Raw genomic sequence first — 17,254 nt, 5'->3', positions numbered from 1 at the left:
CTGTTTGTCTTCTTTTTACCAATCAATTGATGTGGCAATTTTTGTAGGACTCACGTACACATCTGTGGCATATTATTGCATGCATGAAATGTGTGCTCTACTGCACATTAATGTGCATTAAATCGATACAGCCCATTTATGAATGATGCACCAAAATGTGTTAAAGAAAGTGCAAGCACCAATAGGCATTACAGCACAACACCAATCACAAGTCCCCCTACTCTATTTAGGAGTAAAATAAGTCACTGGAGTGCCACTTTAAATGTAAAACACATTTGCAATATGGGGATATTTCCTCTGTTTACAGCAGAAGCTTAAGAATTATCAAATATACTTAATACAAATCTATTGATATTTATTTTAGGTTTTGGGACCTAGTAGAAACTGGAAAGACTTGTGAACTTGATTCCTCTAATGATCTGAAGAGTATTGGATGCCAGTTCGTATGGCAAAAACCAATTCAAGTTTCTGCTCACTTTGCAATAGTGGTAACAGACACATCAAGGATTATAAAGCCCTATATATATTATGAAGATTCTTTTAACATAGGTATGTCTAAAGGTTCTATGAAAGGTTACACTTAGTAGTTTTTCAAATTTTAATTTTTGCTGACCTACTAAATTTGATGATTTACTAAATTAATTCAAGACATTCATATACTAAGATGAATTATCACCTTGCACTGGATTGGTCAGCTTAGTGAATGTGGTATAAAATACTCAATAACAGCCAAGGAAATCTGGAAGAAAAAAGTTGCATGTGATTAGATGGTCAAAGTCAGCGGAGCTTCAGCACATATACAAAGCAAGAGGATTGTATATTTGCTGTGAACAGTCATATACAGTATATCTATAGTTATATCTACATTTAAAGCCTGATTGGGACACAATATCCTATCCTCAATCTGTGTAGGAGATTGCAGTACAGTAATGCCAGGCTGATAGTTTAGCAGTATGATAGTGTTTTTTTCTTATATAATTGTGATTTAATTGTATGAACCGTAAATTATTTTTTATTTTTTGTTTAAGGTTTTGTTGAAATGTGTAAGGATTAAAAAGTTTAAATGCTGTCTGGTTCTATCCCATATAAAAGGATTTACCCCTGTGTTTGTGCTGGTGACCACTCACATGTACACATGTGCAATAGTTCTCATCCAATAATCAGCTTAGGGTCGATATCAGACGAGAATCCTCTGCGTGTACAGGGCTCCTCGACCGAACGACTGTCCTGGTGGATCCATAAACGACGAACGACAGAAGTGAAGGGGAGAGAGCGCAGTGGAGTGCTGCTCCGTCGTTCTCCCCCATTCCCTCTCTGTGCAGCACTTGTTCATGCATCGTGCCGTCATTGGAAAGGATTGTGAAAGATCCTTTCCAACGACAATTGTTTCACATGTGTATGCAGCCTTAGAAAGAAAAACTCCGTTGATTGTGACACTTATATTTCACCTGAAAAATGCTTTAGAACTTTATTGTAAGTATACATTTAGGATGCCACCTAAGGCCTATTTACAGTATTTTGTGCAAAGCTCAGTGTATTTTGCCAAACACTTTGCAAACCTTCAGAATAGTATGATTTATACTACACTGAGCAAAACTGAATAACTGCACACAAGGGGTCCAGCGAGCTAAAACAAATGCTGGCAAGTCTTGGATGACCTCCTTAAAAGGCCTTTCTTTATCCAAAGCTTTCTTCAGCTGCACATTCTCCAAGAGCCAGTTCACTCATTTGCATTGCATTAAACACCTGTAATCATGTTTATTACTTGTACAGTGGTCGCCAACTTTTTCAGATCTACGTACCACTAAGGAGACATGGTCTGCGGCTATAGCTGGTGCGCACTGGCTAGAGCCGCGGACCACAAAAACTTTCTTGCAGACCACCGGTTGTCGACCTCTGTCCTAAATAGCAGACTCAAGAAGATTTAAAGCTAAACCTGCCCACCGCCCTGAGCCTGCGATCCGTAAGGGAGACATGGTCCGTGGCTTTAGCCTGTGCGCACTGGCTAAAGCCGCGGACCACAAAAACTTTCTTGCGGACCACCAGTGGTCCGCAGACTACCGGTTGTCAACCTCTATCCTAAAGAGCAGACTCAAGAAGATGTAAAGTTAAAATAGGGAATAGTAAAGTAATTCTCTGCTTGTGCAGTGTGACATAGGTGTGTGGTTCACATGACAGATTAAACAGGGTAAATGTATTTATTTTATTTTTTTATGTAGCTTTTTGTTTTGTCATGTTGCATGCTAAACATTGAATGCTAAGATCAATGGAACAGTTTGCGTTGTTAAAGTATATTATAAATAGGAACCCAATCATAAAGTACATGGTAATAAAAGATGTTGGTGACACAGAGGTTGTTTTATAAAGCTGCTAACCTGCTGATAATATTTATTCTACCCTTAGAATTAGTGATCTATGTGTCTTGCATATGGGTTAGTAAAATATGGTTAGTTGGTGCAAAGTACCTTAAGAGACACTGTCATTTTACCTATTTAGGGCAAAATTGTTGTGTTTCTACAAAGCCCCTTTTCTGAGCCCTTATACTTATTAGCAGTCTCTTTACCTTCTTTCTCCTCTTCAGCTACAGGTAGTCCCCGGGTTACTTACGATATAGGGACTGTAGGTCTGTTCTTAAATTGAATTTGTATGTAAGTTGGAACATGTACATTATTTTAATAAATGCAATTAGGACAAATATTTGCCTCAACATATAATTAGGCAGCGTGGTGTCAGTTATTCAGTTATCTGTAATCACAAAGCAAAAAAAAAAAAACTTTGAAGCCTAGACATTAACTTCTGAAACAAGCTGCGCTTTGATATGCAAAAAGAAGCAGCTGCAGAATTTGTCTTAGTTATTAAAGCGTTAAAAGATGTTGCAGAAGAGCTCAGTCTCAGCTGTGTTTAGCAAAAGATTTCTTTTGCAAGACATGCAAACCCCCCCTCCATCAAGCCTCCATCCTGTACACTGTCGAGCAGGGAAGCCCCATTCGTATCTAAGAGTCGGCCGTATGTTGGATGTCCTTAATTCAGGGACCACCTGTTAATATTCACCCATCCAGGTGTAGAGAGAGCCGATCGCTTTACCCACCACCCTCCAAGGACACTGACACAAGTCATTGCAGTGCTGGCTGTATGGAAGTAGTGGCAAAAAAAATGTTGGTAAGATGAGTATAGGTGAGGGGGGTCTTTGCAGAGACAACTTTACTTAGGTGACAATACATGGACCAGTTGACAGTACCTCTTTAATAATTTCAGACATTTTATTTAAAGTCTAAATCTGTTCATTGGGTTTACTATAAACAAGTTTAATTTTTTGTATTTTGTTTCAGTAAAATTTAGGCCTCCAAAAATAACTGAGGCTTACAGGACTATAAATAACAGTATTTATGTGAGTTGGAATAAATCACATTATGAAGTAGAATATCAGTTATTACTCACATCATCCAGGGAACAAAGAGAACCATACCTGGTAAGCTATTATGCCTTTGAACCACAATGTAATATGCAACGCATCCATAATTTATTTTAAATTATTAGAAGCTAACAAGAGAGAACAGAGGAATCTATTTGCCTTCAGTCTTGCTTTTGCTTTTTTTTTATTCGCTTTTGCTCCTACTCCAGTCTCTCCTTTCCCTATCATACATGCTTACTGTCTTGTGTTTTATCAATTGGTTTCTCTCATTTGTTCCTGTTTTTGCTTGTATTCAATAGATTAGGTAGCTAAGTTTGAGTTTTATTTTTGGTGTCTAAGTTTTAAGTTTCTGGTAGATGCTGGAAATATGAAGAATCTCTCTGCTTTAGTTACTGGGTTTGCACACCTGCTGTGCCCTTATTAGGGGTTCCCATTCTCCCTATTGTAGTCTTTAATAAAGCAGACCTATATTAGGGGATAATGTAAGCTGCCATTGCTTGCCTGATTCTGAAAAATACTGCTGGTATTTGGGTTGGGTTTAGATCCATTGCCTTTCTAAATCACTAAACCACATGACAATGCAGCTCAGGTTTTCTGCCAATTGCGGCTCAACTACAGCAGTTAGCTGCATGCTTGTTTCAGAATTAGCTTAACATCCATTCTTCAGACCTTCATAGTCTCTCAGTATAGGGCTACTTTAAGTTTATATTATAAAGAAGGCAACTAGAAGTGATAGAACATGCAAACATGATTGTATAATATTATTATTATTATTATTATTATATTATCAAGCATGTTTAACTGCTTAATCCCCAAGATACATAAAAAAGCCAAGAGATGACTACCTATAAATTACATATCACTTTATGAATGAGCCTTTAAACAACCAGTGTTACTTTGTATTCATTTGTTAACATAAGGGCCAACTGATATTTTATTCTGTTTAGAGTTTTTAATTGACTGATATTTTCTTTTTTTAGATGTCTCATAGCACAACAATCTTTAATGTTTTTCCTGATGTTACATATACTGTTAAAGTACGGGTAAAGCTTTCAAGTTTTTATTCAACTGGTACAAAAAGTTTGATGTGGAGTGACTGGAGTCAGGAAATAATACTTGAAGGTACTTTTTCTTTGTGTTTTCCTTTAGATTTTTGAAGTGTCATGCTATATTAAACTCAAAGGGTTTCTTTTAAACCCATTACACATTACAGAAATAGTGTTCAGTCCTGCATGGTCCCTTGTAAACCCCTTTTCTTTGGTTTTCAGTCCATGATTAGCTCAACAATTAGAAAATAGAAGAATGGTTGTTCTGAGCAGAACTATGGACTTTAGAAGGGTTTTCACAATCAGTTTTTGGGGTCTCTGACTAAAAAAATATTTTGGAGACCCAGATCAAGAGATATTACCAAATTGCATCAAAAAAAGAAATAAAACAAATAAAATTAACAAACAATTTGGCTTCAGTAGTGCATTAATTAAACAGAAAAAAGATTATGTGTTGGATTAGGTGTCTGGGGACCATATTAGATGATGATTAACTAATTTCCAGAATAAAGTGGACTTCAGAACAATGGTTCCTTTGGGAAAAACCAGGAACGTTGGATAAGGTTTCACAATCAACATTTTGAGTCCAGCTGATTAAATATGGAGGTTATTTTGGAGCCCAGAAAAAGATACATTATTCTATCTGCATCCCCAGTGGCATCACAAATACCTTTTCCCCTCTTTCTCCAAAATTAGAAAAAGCAAGGTGGCTTCGTAATGCTTTAATTCTGAAGGAGTGCTAGGGGCTTACATTAATGGCTAGGTTAAGTGTTAGGTTCGAGGAGGGGTTTAAATAATAAAGGCCAGTGTATGGGGATTAGAAAAAAAAATCCAGGGTCCTTCCTTGCAGGGGATCAACATCATTCATTCAAAACACCAAAATGTAGGCTTCTTGCTTTCTGACACTCTCTTCTGAGGTTTTGGTCCACCAGACCTAAAATGAGAGATTATTTCCAACCTCACAAGCTTCACACTGCCTTTCTGCCTCAGGCTGCACCTTTCCCCCATTCTGAAAGACATGCTTCTTAGGTGTTTCCCAGCAATCCTCAATTCCTGCCTGGAAGCGGGATGGAGTGCCTGGTCCATCCATTACATCCATGATGCTCCGGGCCTGGATCCCATAAAAAAAGAACTGTGAATGTGCACCAACACAATTTCTAACTGCCTTAACCAGGCCCTTTATCTCTTTTTAGGAAAAATTGAGGTACATGATGCCAAATACCCCGCAAATTTGCCATCATTTGTTTCATCCTGCTACACGAAGGTTAAATGATTAGGTTTAGATAGGGTTTGGTATTTGAGGGTGCTTTAGAGTTATGGATACTTTGTTTGATTGATTTTTTGTGACACATTTGGCAACTTTGCTGTTTAGGCTTGTTTTCAGTACCAAGAGTCTTGCTGTGAAAAATACCACTGAAAACCAAGATATCAAACAAATAACTGCATTTTAGTATTTTTCCTGCTTATAATGGCAAAAGCAAGAGTGCTTCCAAACAATGGAAGATTTTTCTGAAATGCAACTTTAACTCACCTTTGAGTTGTGGTTATGAGGTGTGGTTAGGGAAATGAGTTCTGTTTTCTGGCAATTGCTTGTGGCAGCTTTGGCATGCTTTTATTTTAGATTTTAGATTCTACATGCCGCTTCCATGGCTGGTTTGCCATCCCTGACACCTTCATAGACTTGAAATGGGACTGTCTGTCACTGATTGTAAGTAGGTTTGTAATTCAGTCTCAACTAAAACAATACCGCTGTGCTAGGCTGTTGCTAATATTTGCACATGTATTTGGAAACACCTGGCAAAGCCTAGCAACTACCTTCTTTTAATGCCCACGAGTGGGCAATAGGCACCCAGGATCAGTAATCACTGTGTTTTGTTTTTTTTACCATTAATGTGAACTAAGCCTAACTGATGTTTTTTTTTCCCTACACTTCTCTGTCCAAAACTAAAAAAAGGTTAAGCAAATCTGTTAAGAACAAATATAATAATGATGTACCTAAAATTATTTTTTTCTGAAAGTCTGAGCAACTTGATCTGATCCCTAAAATAAATAAAATAAAATGTTTGTGGGCACTTTATCTCTTTAAATCCACAGTACCTAGTAGGTACCACAGTGAAATATTTTTGGTAGCTGTCTGGAGTTACAGTGAATCATGGCATTATGGAGGAGACTGGGGTATTTTTTATGCATTGATTGCCAATGGATCCTCTAATAAACAACTTTAAAAGTGGAACACCAATCAAAATTGTCTAAAATGTTGGTCAATAGATACGCTAACATATATACAAGCATTCATCATCCACCTGGATTATTTATCGTTGCCGAACTTCCTTAAAAAAAACAAATTTTTATTATTGTTTTATTATTGCTTATAGATAATTATATGTATTGCATGTAGATTTTCAATTGTATGTTTCTGGTTGTTTTCTAGGGAAAGAACAGGAAAAAGTATTATCTTTATTCCTACCTCTCGTCATTTCGGTTTTAGTGATTATTACAGCAATTATCCTACTTGTCAATATGGAAAAGTAAGTGTTTTTTATAATTAGTAGTGGGTCCAATTGGTACCCACCAATTTAAGCTAACTGAATGTACAGTAAATGATTCACAACAGAATGGTATACATTATTTTAGAAAAAGTTAGGTTTTGTCAGTAATTAAATCCCTTTAGAAATGATCACAGGCAATAGAACCTAAAATTGCAGCATATGCCGGAGACCTAGTTTTTTATTTATCATAGCCATATACGTCCATCCCAAATTTGATTACAGAACTTGAGCGATATATGGTACTATCCAACTACAAAATCAATTTCCAGAAGTCAGAGGCACTAAATGTCTCCATCCCATGTAATACACACAGATTAATATCGACGAACTTCCCCTTCAAGTGGGCCACCTCCTCTAATAAATCTCTAGGCACCCAGATCCCAGGGAGATTGACGAATGTAGCTGACCTAAACTTCCTTCCTCTTCTCAATGAAATTCGCAAAGATCTCCATAAATGGTGACAACATACGTTCACATGGTTTGGAAGGTGTAATATCCTAAAAATCAATGTGATGCCTTGGCTATTATACCTCCTACAAGCCCTGCCTGTTCATATGCCTGTATGGATACTTAATGCTTTCAAATTGGAGTTTACCAAATTTATATGGTTTCCAGACACACCGAGAATAAGTGCGAAAATTTTACGTTTACCTAAAATGTATGGTGGAATGGCTTTCCCTGATCCTGTATTATATCATAGAGCAACACTCCTAGCCAGATTAATAGACTGGTGTATTAATAAACATTCCAAGCTTTGGGTGCATTTAGAAAACGAAGCCTCATTGGTTTCGACTTTAGAATCGCTGTGCAACTTTCAAACAGGTGTTAGAAGTTCACTGTCATGTGCATATAGCGTCCTCATCACGCCAACGGATGGAGATACTCCAGTATTTGTGACTAGATGGGAGGAGGACTTGGGTTTCAATTTCCCAGACGAGCAACGGGAGATGATGTTACACTTTGGCCATAAAGCTTCGGTTAGCAATAAGTATCAAGAAATCAATTACAAGCTACTCACTAGATGGTACAGAACGCCTTTTAAGCTGGCAAAAATATACCCTCATGTAGACACAACTTATGGTTCCCTACTTCTTATACTTTGGGATTGTCCTAAACTTGCACCCTTTTGGGAAGCTGTCGCCTATGACGTTACTATTCTATATATATAAGGAGTAGACCGGAATTGGCGTTGTTGCACGTTTCTAACATGACAAGAAAATAACATGAATTCTCTTTACTACGCCACCTCTTGAGCGCGGCTAAAGCCTGCATTCCTTCATGTTGGTAGAGTAAGACACCACCATTGGTTGGACAATGGTTGGGGAGAGTTACAGATATTTATCGTATGGAAGACCTGATGTCCACAGACTCCGAAACTTCTGAAAAATTTACCAGTACTTGGTTTTACTGAATTCATTTCAGAACCACTCCCGATTTTACTGCCCTCTCCTCCCAGTAGTCACATGCATAAAAGTTCCATTCATATCAAGGAAAGTAATCATTCCAATTACAGTGTATTATAAATTATTGTATTGACTGTGTATTATAAATGTTTCTGTTTTTACTCCCCCTACCCTCCCCCCCCCCTTCCCTTTGGTCATTCTTTATTTGTTACTGTATATATGTAAAAAATGGTTTCTGAGATGTTCCGGGTGCTCCACATTTCAAAGTATTGTTCATACTTGCCTGTGTTATTGTTGTTTTCCTTTGTTTATTACCGCATACAATTTGCTATTTGTAAATGTGATTTATTAGTTTAATTTAATAGTGTTTATCAAATGTTACTAAAATAAATGTATCCTAAAAGCATAAATGTTACACATTGCAGTTTACTAGTCTTTAGATATGCTGTTTGCATTAGTTTCCTTTTTTTCAAGAATAGTTATGCTCACTGCCCCCAGGCTGGTCTTCGCTCTTCATCTCTATGGGGTATATATTTCTTTAGCAGTGAATCTCACATTCACTGAAACATTCCATGGTGAAGAATCTTCTAGGTGTATGTGTTGCAATGGCAGTAATTGTTTTTCCACCATGGAATGTTTCTGGGAATCACATATTTACTGTTGGAGAATTGGGGGCTTACAGAACATAGCTTGGATGGAAGATATCACTCCTAAATATATATGGTGAATTCACAGAGAGTGACAGGGACCAACAGGTATGCTTGCTGTAAATAGTCTGAAATATAAAAACGAATGTTCCCACCTAATTTAAGGATCAGTAAGCTGCATTGTATTACAATATTTTTTTCTTAGGTTTAGATAACCTTTTGTATTTAGTATTTTTAAACCTATATATTAATATTTTACTGTTTGTGTTAATGTTTTGTGTTGCGATCCTCTTTCTTTTAAACAGAATAAAAGCCTTAGTCTGTCCACAAATTCCAGATCCTGCAAGGATTTTTCCAAAAGATTTAGAGGTAAGCATTTACACGATGGAAACAATTGGGTTAAGCTGAACCTGCTATTTTGGTGGGTTTTCCCATTTAAATCACCTAACGTTACATACATAATATGGTAATGAAAAACTTTGCAATGTTTTCAAAATATAAGACCCTTTTAATACTGAGTAGGAGGTTATGGTTAAGAAATGTCCCTCAAACACTTAGCAGGATATTTCAAACAGCCATTTAAATACCCCTCTTAAATTTTTTTGTGTGCTGTTTTATTCATTTAAGCAAGTTCATTACCCAGAAACTGTATTTGTTGTTTTTTAACTTCTAATGCAACATGTGTTATAATTGCCAGAAAATGACCATGTTCCCTTTTTTCTTTTTAGCAGTGGTTAAAAAATGACATGCACATGGTCTACACTAAGCCTGAGAAAGAGGATATATGCCCAGTACATCTGATAGAAAACCCTCCAAGCACAAAATGCGTGTAGGACTGTTTCCAAGACTTGAGAAACATGGAGTTATGTTCTCTTCTGCACATTTGAAGTTCATTTCAGAAGTAGGGATGCGTGATTCTGAGTTATCATAGAAAGGTGAAAAGTACCATCAATAAATCCTTTCTTGTATCGGTGCTACGGACGTGCACCAGTATTGTGATTGTGTAGGAAGCAATGAAGAACAACAGATCTGTTAAATACACATTGTAAATCTCAGGTATTGAGACTAAACAGATCTGTGATCCAAAAAACACACTGGAGTCATGTTTTTTGCTTATTACCAATGAGTAAGGCACTAGGTACGGGTATGGCCACTTGACATTCTTGCACTTATTTATAGGAACAGGCATTTCTAAGAATGGTCTGGTTTAGCCTTTAGACATCTTCTGCTGTCTTTGCTTCATTGGTTTACTAAGACGCCCATATTACATACTGTGGTACTTGACTTTAAGTCAAGTACTTAGCTTTACATGGTGACTGACTGCATTTCCAAATGTCTTGTGCTCAAGCCAATGGGCTGATTAGGTTTCCAGTATGCATTTGGAGTCTTTTCCTAGCTTGGCAACCCTGTAGCTATTCTGTAAAGAGCCTGACAAGTGTTTACACTATACCATATACCCTTGGCATTATGATATTGCAATCCTATGTTTCTCAATTATAGTTCCATGAAACCTTAAGATACCTCCAGGGGATTTTAGGGGTTCCTTGTGCAATGGAACACCAATCAGTAAAAGGTGATGTTCTTCCTATTGTCAAGCAGTGTAAGAAGCATTCTTTCTGCTGACTACCACACAAATGTACTGTTAGCTGTGGATATAGTAATTATAGTAGAAGTTTCTTGAAAACCTGAATATTATCTCCTATGCATGAGAAAGGCTGTTCTAATCCAATGGAAAAGTGCAGTACAGAGAATAAAATTTTACATTTTCAAATCTGGTAACATTTCCAGAAAATCCCCAAACACATCTGTGAAAATGTTATATATTTATTTATTGTTTGGTGCTTAGCTACCTTTTTAGTAGTTTTATCACTGACAGTGTATTAAGATTACATGGAATAAGCATGTAAATAAAAACCAAGCAGTTTTATATTACTTGTTTGAATATCAAACGTTTGAAATGATGTGCCTAAAAATGTAATATTTTTGTAAATGTTACTCACTATACTTGTTTATTGATGATTAACATGTTTTATGTTTAATTTACTTGCAAGAATATTTATTTTTTACACCTAAAAATCAAATAAACTTTAAATGCAAGGAAATATTGATGAAAACATACTGTGGGTTGTATTGATTAATAAGGCAGAATGAAACGCTAACCGTCACACTAAATGATAATTTTTGCAAAAGCTGTTAGCCATAATGTGAAGAGAATATGAACAGCATAATTGCAGGCCAAGGCAGACTTACCTAGCAAACAGAAAACCTCTGGTCATGTGATGTCTGTTCTCCACTTTCTCCAGTCTCCAGTTCTTTCTATTTTACTGTCTGCTTCTGAATTTAAAGTCTTTACCTATATTCACTGGATGGGTTGGGATAATGTTAGTCCCATGCATGCACAATAGAGATATTTATAATGTGACTATATGCTGTGCTGCGTATGCTGTGCATTCTTCAGTAATTACCAAGCCTGTCTGTCAGCAGTTTTTTAGTAAGTGGGCTTTAGTTCTGGTAAAGCTATTCTTTATTTTTATTTATTTATTCCAAAAGCACATACTGACTTGCTTAACCTCCTGGGCCGTTCATTTTTGTCTGGATTTATATGTCCAAAAGCGGTACATTGTCTTTCATGAAAATTTATTTTACAGTATAATATAATAGTATGAGTATAATAGAGTTTAAAACTTTATCATGTCAAAATAATAAATTAAATAACTAATAATAATAAAAAAATAATAATACATTTATTAATTAAACCTTGACATGATTTTGTGTTTCAAATTTTATTATACTCATACTATTATATAAAATTTTCATGAAAGACAATATACTGCTTTTAAACATATAAATCCAGTGTACTGCATTCAATACAGTTATTTTGTAAATTTCCACTGCGCCCCTAGAAACCGACGCACGCACCAACGTAACCGGAAACTTCCAGGGAACATCAGCGCGCTCGCTGGGGGACAGACAGTGTCCTCCAGCTATGAGGAGAGATTAGCCGAACTGAATCTATTCTCCCTTGAGAAGAGACATTATATGATCACCCTTTATAAATATATGAACGATCCATAGAGAGAACTCTCTTCCCCATTATTCACTTTGAGATAATTACAAACAACAAAAGGGCACTCTTTGCATCTGGAGGAAAAGTTTAATCTCTGGATAAGGAAGGGATTCTTCACTGTAAGGTCTGTGAAAATGTGGAATCAGCTCCTTCAGGAAGTAGTTTCTGCAGCTACTAAAGATTACTTTAAAAAAAGCTGGATGTTTTTCTAGAAGCACAGAATATAACTGGGTATTAAGGCTTTAAAGTCAAAATAACAGTGACTGTTGATCCAGGGAACATCCAATTGCCTCATGGAATCAGGAAGTTTTTTTTTGCTGTTGAAGCAAATTGTACCAGGGGTTTGTTTTGCCTTCCTCTGGACCAACTATGTCTTATAGGTTTTTATATCTGGGATATGTTTATTTTTCTAGTGGTTGAACTTGATGGACTTATGTCTTTTTTCAACCTAACCTACTATGTTTACAGCTTACATTAAATGAAATCATATTATGGTCACTGCTACCCAGATTGGTTATATGCCCATTGGTTATAAGTTCTGCATTGTTATAAATAACTAGGAATATCCTTATCTATGCTACCTGCTGATCACTAGTGTTTGCCTTAAGTCTTACTAAATTTGCCTGTCACTGGGTTACTTGTCTGTCACTGGGGTATTTACACTGGAAGAAAGTTAGAGAGACCCAAAAGAGCGATGCAATCTGGGCACTATAAAATGGATCATGTCAGAGGACCTGCAGAACTATTGGGCCATATTTAATGGTGTTTCAGGATCTTAAATTATCTTAAACTGGCTATTTATTTAGAAATGTCTCTAAAAGAACACATAAAATATCAATGAAAGAACGTATTACACTAATGCAGAATTACAGTATTTTTCCAAGGAAGGCGAGGACACAGAAGGGAAAATTATTCTTCATTATCCACAGTTTTTCATTTAACACACTTACATGACAAAGCTATTCTGTAAAAGGTTCTGGTAAACCTTTTACAAACTGAAAACTTAATTTCCACCAAATTGAAGTGGTAAATATACCATCTGTTCAAACGTCTTTTTAGCTTGTTCTCTGTCCTGGAAGGTTGATTGTTGGTTTCACATCTCTTAGGAGGACAAATGATAAAATAACAGTTTCAGTTCACAAAATCATTGCTCTACATTTCTGCTACCCTAACAGTTTCAGTTCTGTTTTAAATAAAACCAGTTCCACCTTAAGAATTGCAATGACAAAACAAAGTAGAGGACCAACTTATATCTACTGATATCATGCATGAACACCAGGATGGGGCGCCATTGGGAAAAGGTTATGGACCAATTAATCAGACTGGCAAAGCCGAAAAAGGCTGGCAAACAGGCCAGGAAGTGTCTTCTTTTCCTTTCATTTTAGCATTAACATTTTGCCATGTGTTACATAAACAGTAGCTATTGATTTATTTTTTTTTAACAAACATTTCTGCTCCACAGCTGTTTTTTAAAGTGTATGTGAACTCCAACATTGAATTTCTTTTATTTGCCCTGTTTATACTATTTAAAGAATTATAACATTTTAAAAAAGTTATATTTTAGGTAAAAAAACTAGAGCTGTTTGTGCTCTGAAAGAGATCTTTTAGTTCTAGCTTTGGACTACAGAATGATTAACCTTTATGTTGCAGACAGTAGGAGGGGTTGAGTAGTTTAGCTAGAAAACATTGGGCAGGACTGACAACACTCAGTACAAATATTGTTGTGTAGTGTAAGCTTACAACATGGATTATTAGCTGTGCATGTATTGCAGTTTAAAAGGTATTTTCCTGAACCAATATGGTCTTTAAGGTAGAAACAAAGTAAAAGGGAGAGATTTACTGCACACTTAGCAGTATGATAGCATAAAAAGAATATAGTTAGTCAACTAGAAACTTGGAGCAGATACTACAATCTGTTCTTCACAGGAAAACTAAAACCATGAATGCATTTACTGCTCATGGTGTGGAGTCTGTGGTGTCCTTTAACGTTTTCACTCCATAGACATTGACAGGTGATTGACCATGATCCCCACTCGTAATTTTTCATTTTCCCCATTTATAAATAGGCTTTCCATATTTCAGAATTCCAGGCCAACCAAAGAAACAAGATTAGGTCATATTTATAAAGGACATCATTGTTTTTTATCAGTGTCAGTGCAAAAAAGCATCGGCCCTGGGCCCTAATAATGGGCTCCCAGTGTGTGTGTTTTTTTATATAAGTTTGTTATACTAGTACTACAATACGAGTCATTAGGTGATCAATGTTTAGCTCTGTAAAGGTTAAGATAGTGTTTGTTCTCATGTTAGGCAGCTCAGGAGAGGTAAATAAATGCCATAGCTTTGAATGCTGTTTTACACAGCAGATATCAGCTGCCAAAACCTTTTACCTCCACGTCTAATCTTAGCAGTTCGACCAAATTTTATGCAATAACAACTCTTAGTGACTAAGTGTCAGAGAACACATTTTCTGTGTGCAGTTCATTTACTTTAAAACCATTTTAGTAAAGAGAAAATATCTAGGGACCCTGCCAATAGCTTGGACATTTCCAGTGGTGACACTGCAGACTGATCTTCCCTCCGTAGTGTTGCCCTCCTCCTCTGGATGCTGCAGTTTTGCAATGTGAGTAGCCCTAATGTGTGTGAAATGTTCACAATAGGCCTGATTTATTAAAGCTCCCAAGACTTGAGAAGATAAAGTATCATAGGTACATCTAGGTGATCCAGCAATCAAATTAGGCCCAATGTATATACTAAACACATAATGTGACAATCAGGAAGTCAACATGCAACAAGAGAGTTCAGAGGTTGGCTAGTACACAGGAGAGAGCAAATCGAGGCTGATCAATATATTTACTTATATACCATACATCTCTACACCATGCTCCAGGACTAGAAAGTTCAACCTCTCAGGCTTTTTTCCACCATTATTAAAAAAAAAGGTGTTCACTTGGCCCTGGACTTCCTTTGTGCCTTTCCAGCTACAAACAACAATCACAAACCCTTTTCTCTCTCTAGGCCTAATGTGCCAAGTTGAGTGTGTTCTAAGGCAAAAACTCATAAAGCATTATTGCAAATTTACAAAACAGTCCCTGATCTTAAGGGCTTGCAATCCAAAGAAACATTGCTGTCTTCCAGGATAATCATTTTTGATATTTTATATTAGTCCTGATTTTTGAAAACACAAACCATTGGACATTCCTAACACATTTACAGTACACAAGAATGCACATGAATGTGGAAGTGCCACTTTTAAATAAATTGAATTTTTGAGGGGTAAACTGTATATGCTTGCTACAGGAAACCAGGCAAGTGTGATCAGGCTCTTCTTAAGTTAACAATATCTGAAACTGAAGGTTTTAGATTCACCTTTGTACCATTGCTAACTTTGTAGAAAGTTCTGCTGAGATTGGCATCCACCTTACATATAGAACAAAGTGATATGGCAATTTCATGCATGTCAGCATAATACTTTTTTAGACCAGCAGAGAATTACATTTTTGTGGTTGATGATATAATGTGGATACAGTAAAAATAGCAAATAGACAGGGAATCATAGGCATAATAAAATATTCACAGAGGCACTTCAGTTTATTAAAATAATACAAATCATATTATACTGAATATGAAACAAATAGGAAAGCAGTAAATGTGACATCTACCACTCACTGCAAGTAAATCAACCACTGTGATTTAAAACATATATGCAACAGGATGATTCACGTACACTATATGTGTACCCCTGTACCTTTATTTACTCAAGTATAATGTAATATTTATGCATAAATCAATACAGTCTACCACTATATTTTACTTATATTTACATTTATTTGAGTTATACATCTCTAACGCTACTTTATGTTTTTGTAACCTTATAGTATAAGATTATACGGGTAGTCCCCAGGTTACATACAAGGTAGGGACTGTAAGTTTGTTCTTAAATTGAATTTGTATGTAAGTCGGAACAGGTACATTATTTTAATAAATGCAATTAAAAGACATGTTTGTACCAACATAATATTAAGCAGCGTGGTGTCAGTTACTGTTTAAAATCCTCACTGTGAGTTAATCACAAACAAAGCAAAAAAAAAACTTTATGTAGGCTACACATTCATTAACTTGTGGAGCAAGTGGTGCTTTACTATGCAAAAATAAACAACTGCAGAGCTTGTCTTGGTCATTAAAGAGTTACAAGAGCTTGCAGAAGAGCAAGAGATTTTTTCTGCAAGTCATGCAAACTGCTACCTTCCCCCATCAAGCCTCTGTCCTGCACACAAACTAGCAGGGAAGAGTCTGTTCGTATCTAGGAGTCGTCCATATGTTGTATGTCCTTGAGTACCTGTACTCAAAAATGTCCCTAAGCATTTGAGGGCAGTGGTATGATCTGGGGTTGTTTCAGTTGGTCAGGTCTGAGTTCACCAATGTAATGCACCCAAAAATTTAGGTCAGCTGCCTGAATGTACTAAATGTTTTTCCATTAAGCAGGCATATGACTATGCTAGAATTCATTGGGCTCAAATTATGAATGAGTGGTTCAGGGAGCATGGGACAACATTTTTACACTGACCAAACCTTAACCCCATTGAGAATCCTTGGGATTTGCTGGACAACCCAGAGGTCCAACTCTCCCATTATCAATACAAAATCTTGGTAAAAGAATAATGAATAAAGGACAGAAATAGGTGTTAGGACATTGCATACGCTTTTTAAAATATCATGGTGGATAGGTGTCAAAATCAAATCTAAAGGTGGTCCATAGAAATATTAGAGTGGGTAACTTTTTTGGCCAGGCAGTGTATGCTACCCTGGCATTCTCCATAGCCCCATCTTATTGCAGATTACATTTTAACACCATGTCTTTGTATCAGGAAAGTATTTTTTATTTATCTGAAAGAATCTGGCATGCCAGCTATATATAAAGCAATGCACAGGCCAACATACTTACTTTTCACAATTCACACTACATTTTCAGTCATTTTCGAAAAACAATACCAGAAACCACAAACCCTTTACAGAGGAAGAGGCGGAGGTGTGTATTACCAAGAACTGAACAGGGAAAGATGGACTAAAAGTAGCAGAATCTAAAAACGTGACCTAGGAAATGGAAAGCGCGACTTTTGAAGAAATTATCGT

The 17,254-nt window shown here is 36.4% G+C and overlaps 1 protein-coding gene across 1 annotated transcript in view; it reads left to right on the top strand.

The window, feature by feature from the left end:
* Nucleotides 1-11,171, top strand: part of LOC140342986 (interleukin-13 receptor subunit alpha-1-like) — a gene marked incomplete in the record, with an annotated part of 36,523 nt that extends 25,352 nt beyond the window's left edge. Inside the window, 6 exon segments of the mRNA XM_072429399.1 lie at nt 365-549; nt 3,330-3,469; nt 4,393-4,534; nt 6,890-6,986; nt 9,363-9,426; nt 9,786-11,171. Coding sequence (XP_072285500.1) covers nt 365-549; nt 3,330-3,469; nt 4,393-4,534; nt 6,890-6,986; nt 9,363-9,426; nt 9,786-9,890 — 733 coding nt within the window.
* Nucleotides 11,172-17,254: the final 6,083 nt, after the last annotated feature.

Source organism: Pyxicephalus adspersus, chromosome Z (assembly GCF_032062135.1).
Source record: "Pyxicephalus adspersus chromosome Z, UCB_Pads_2.0, whole genome shotgun sequence".
In the NCBI taxonomy this organism is placed as follows: Eukaryota; Metazoa; Chordata; class Amphibia; order Anura; family Pyxicephalidae; genus Pyxicephalus; species Pyxicephalus adspersus.
This window is presented reverse-complemented; position numbering and strand designations above follow the sequence as displayed.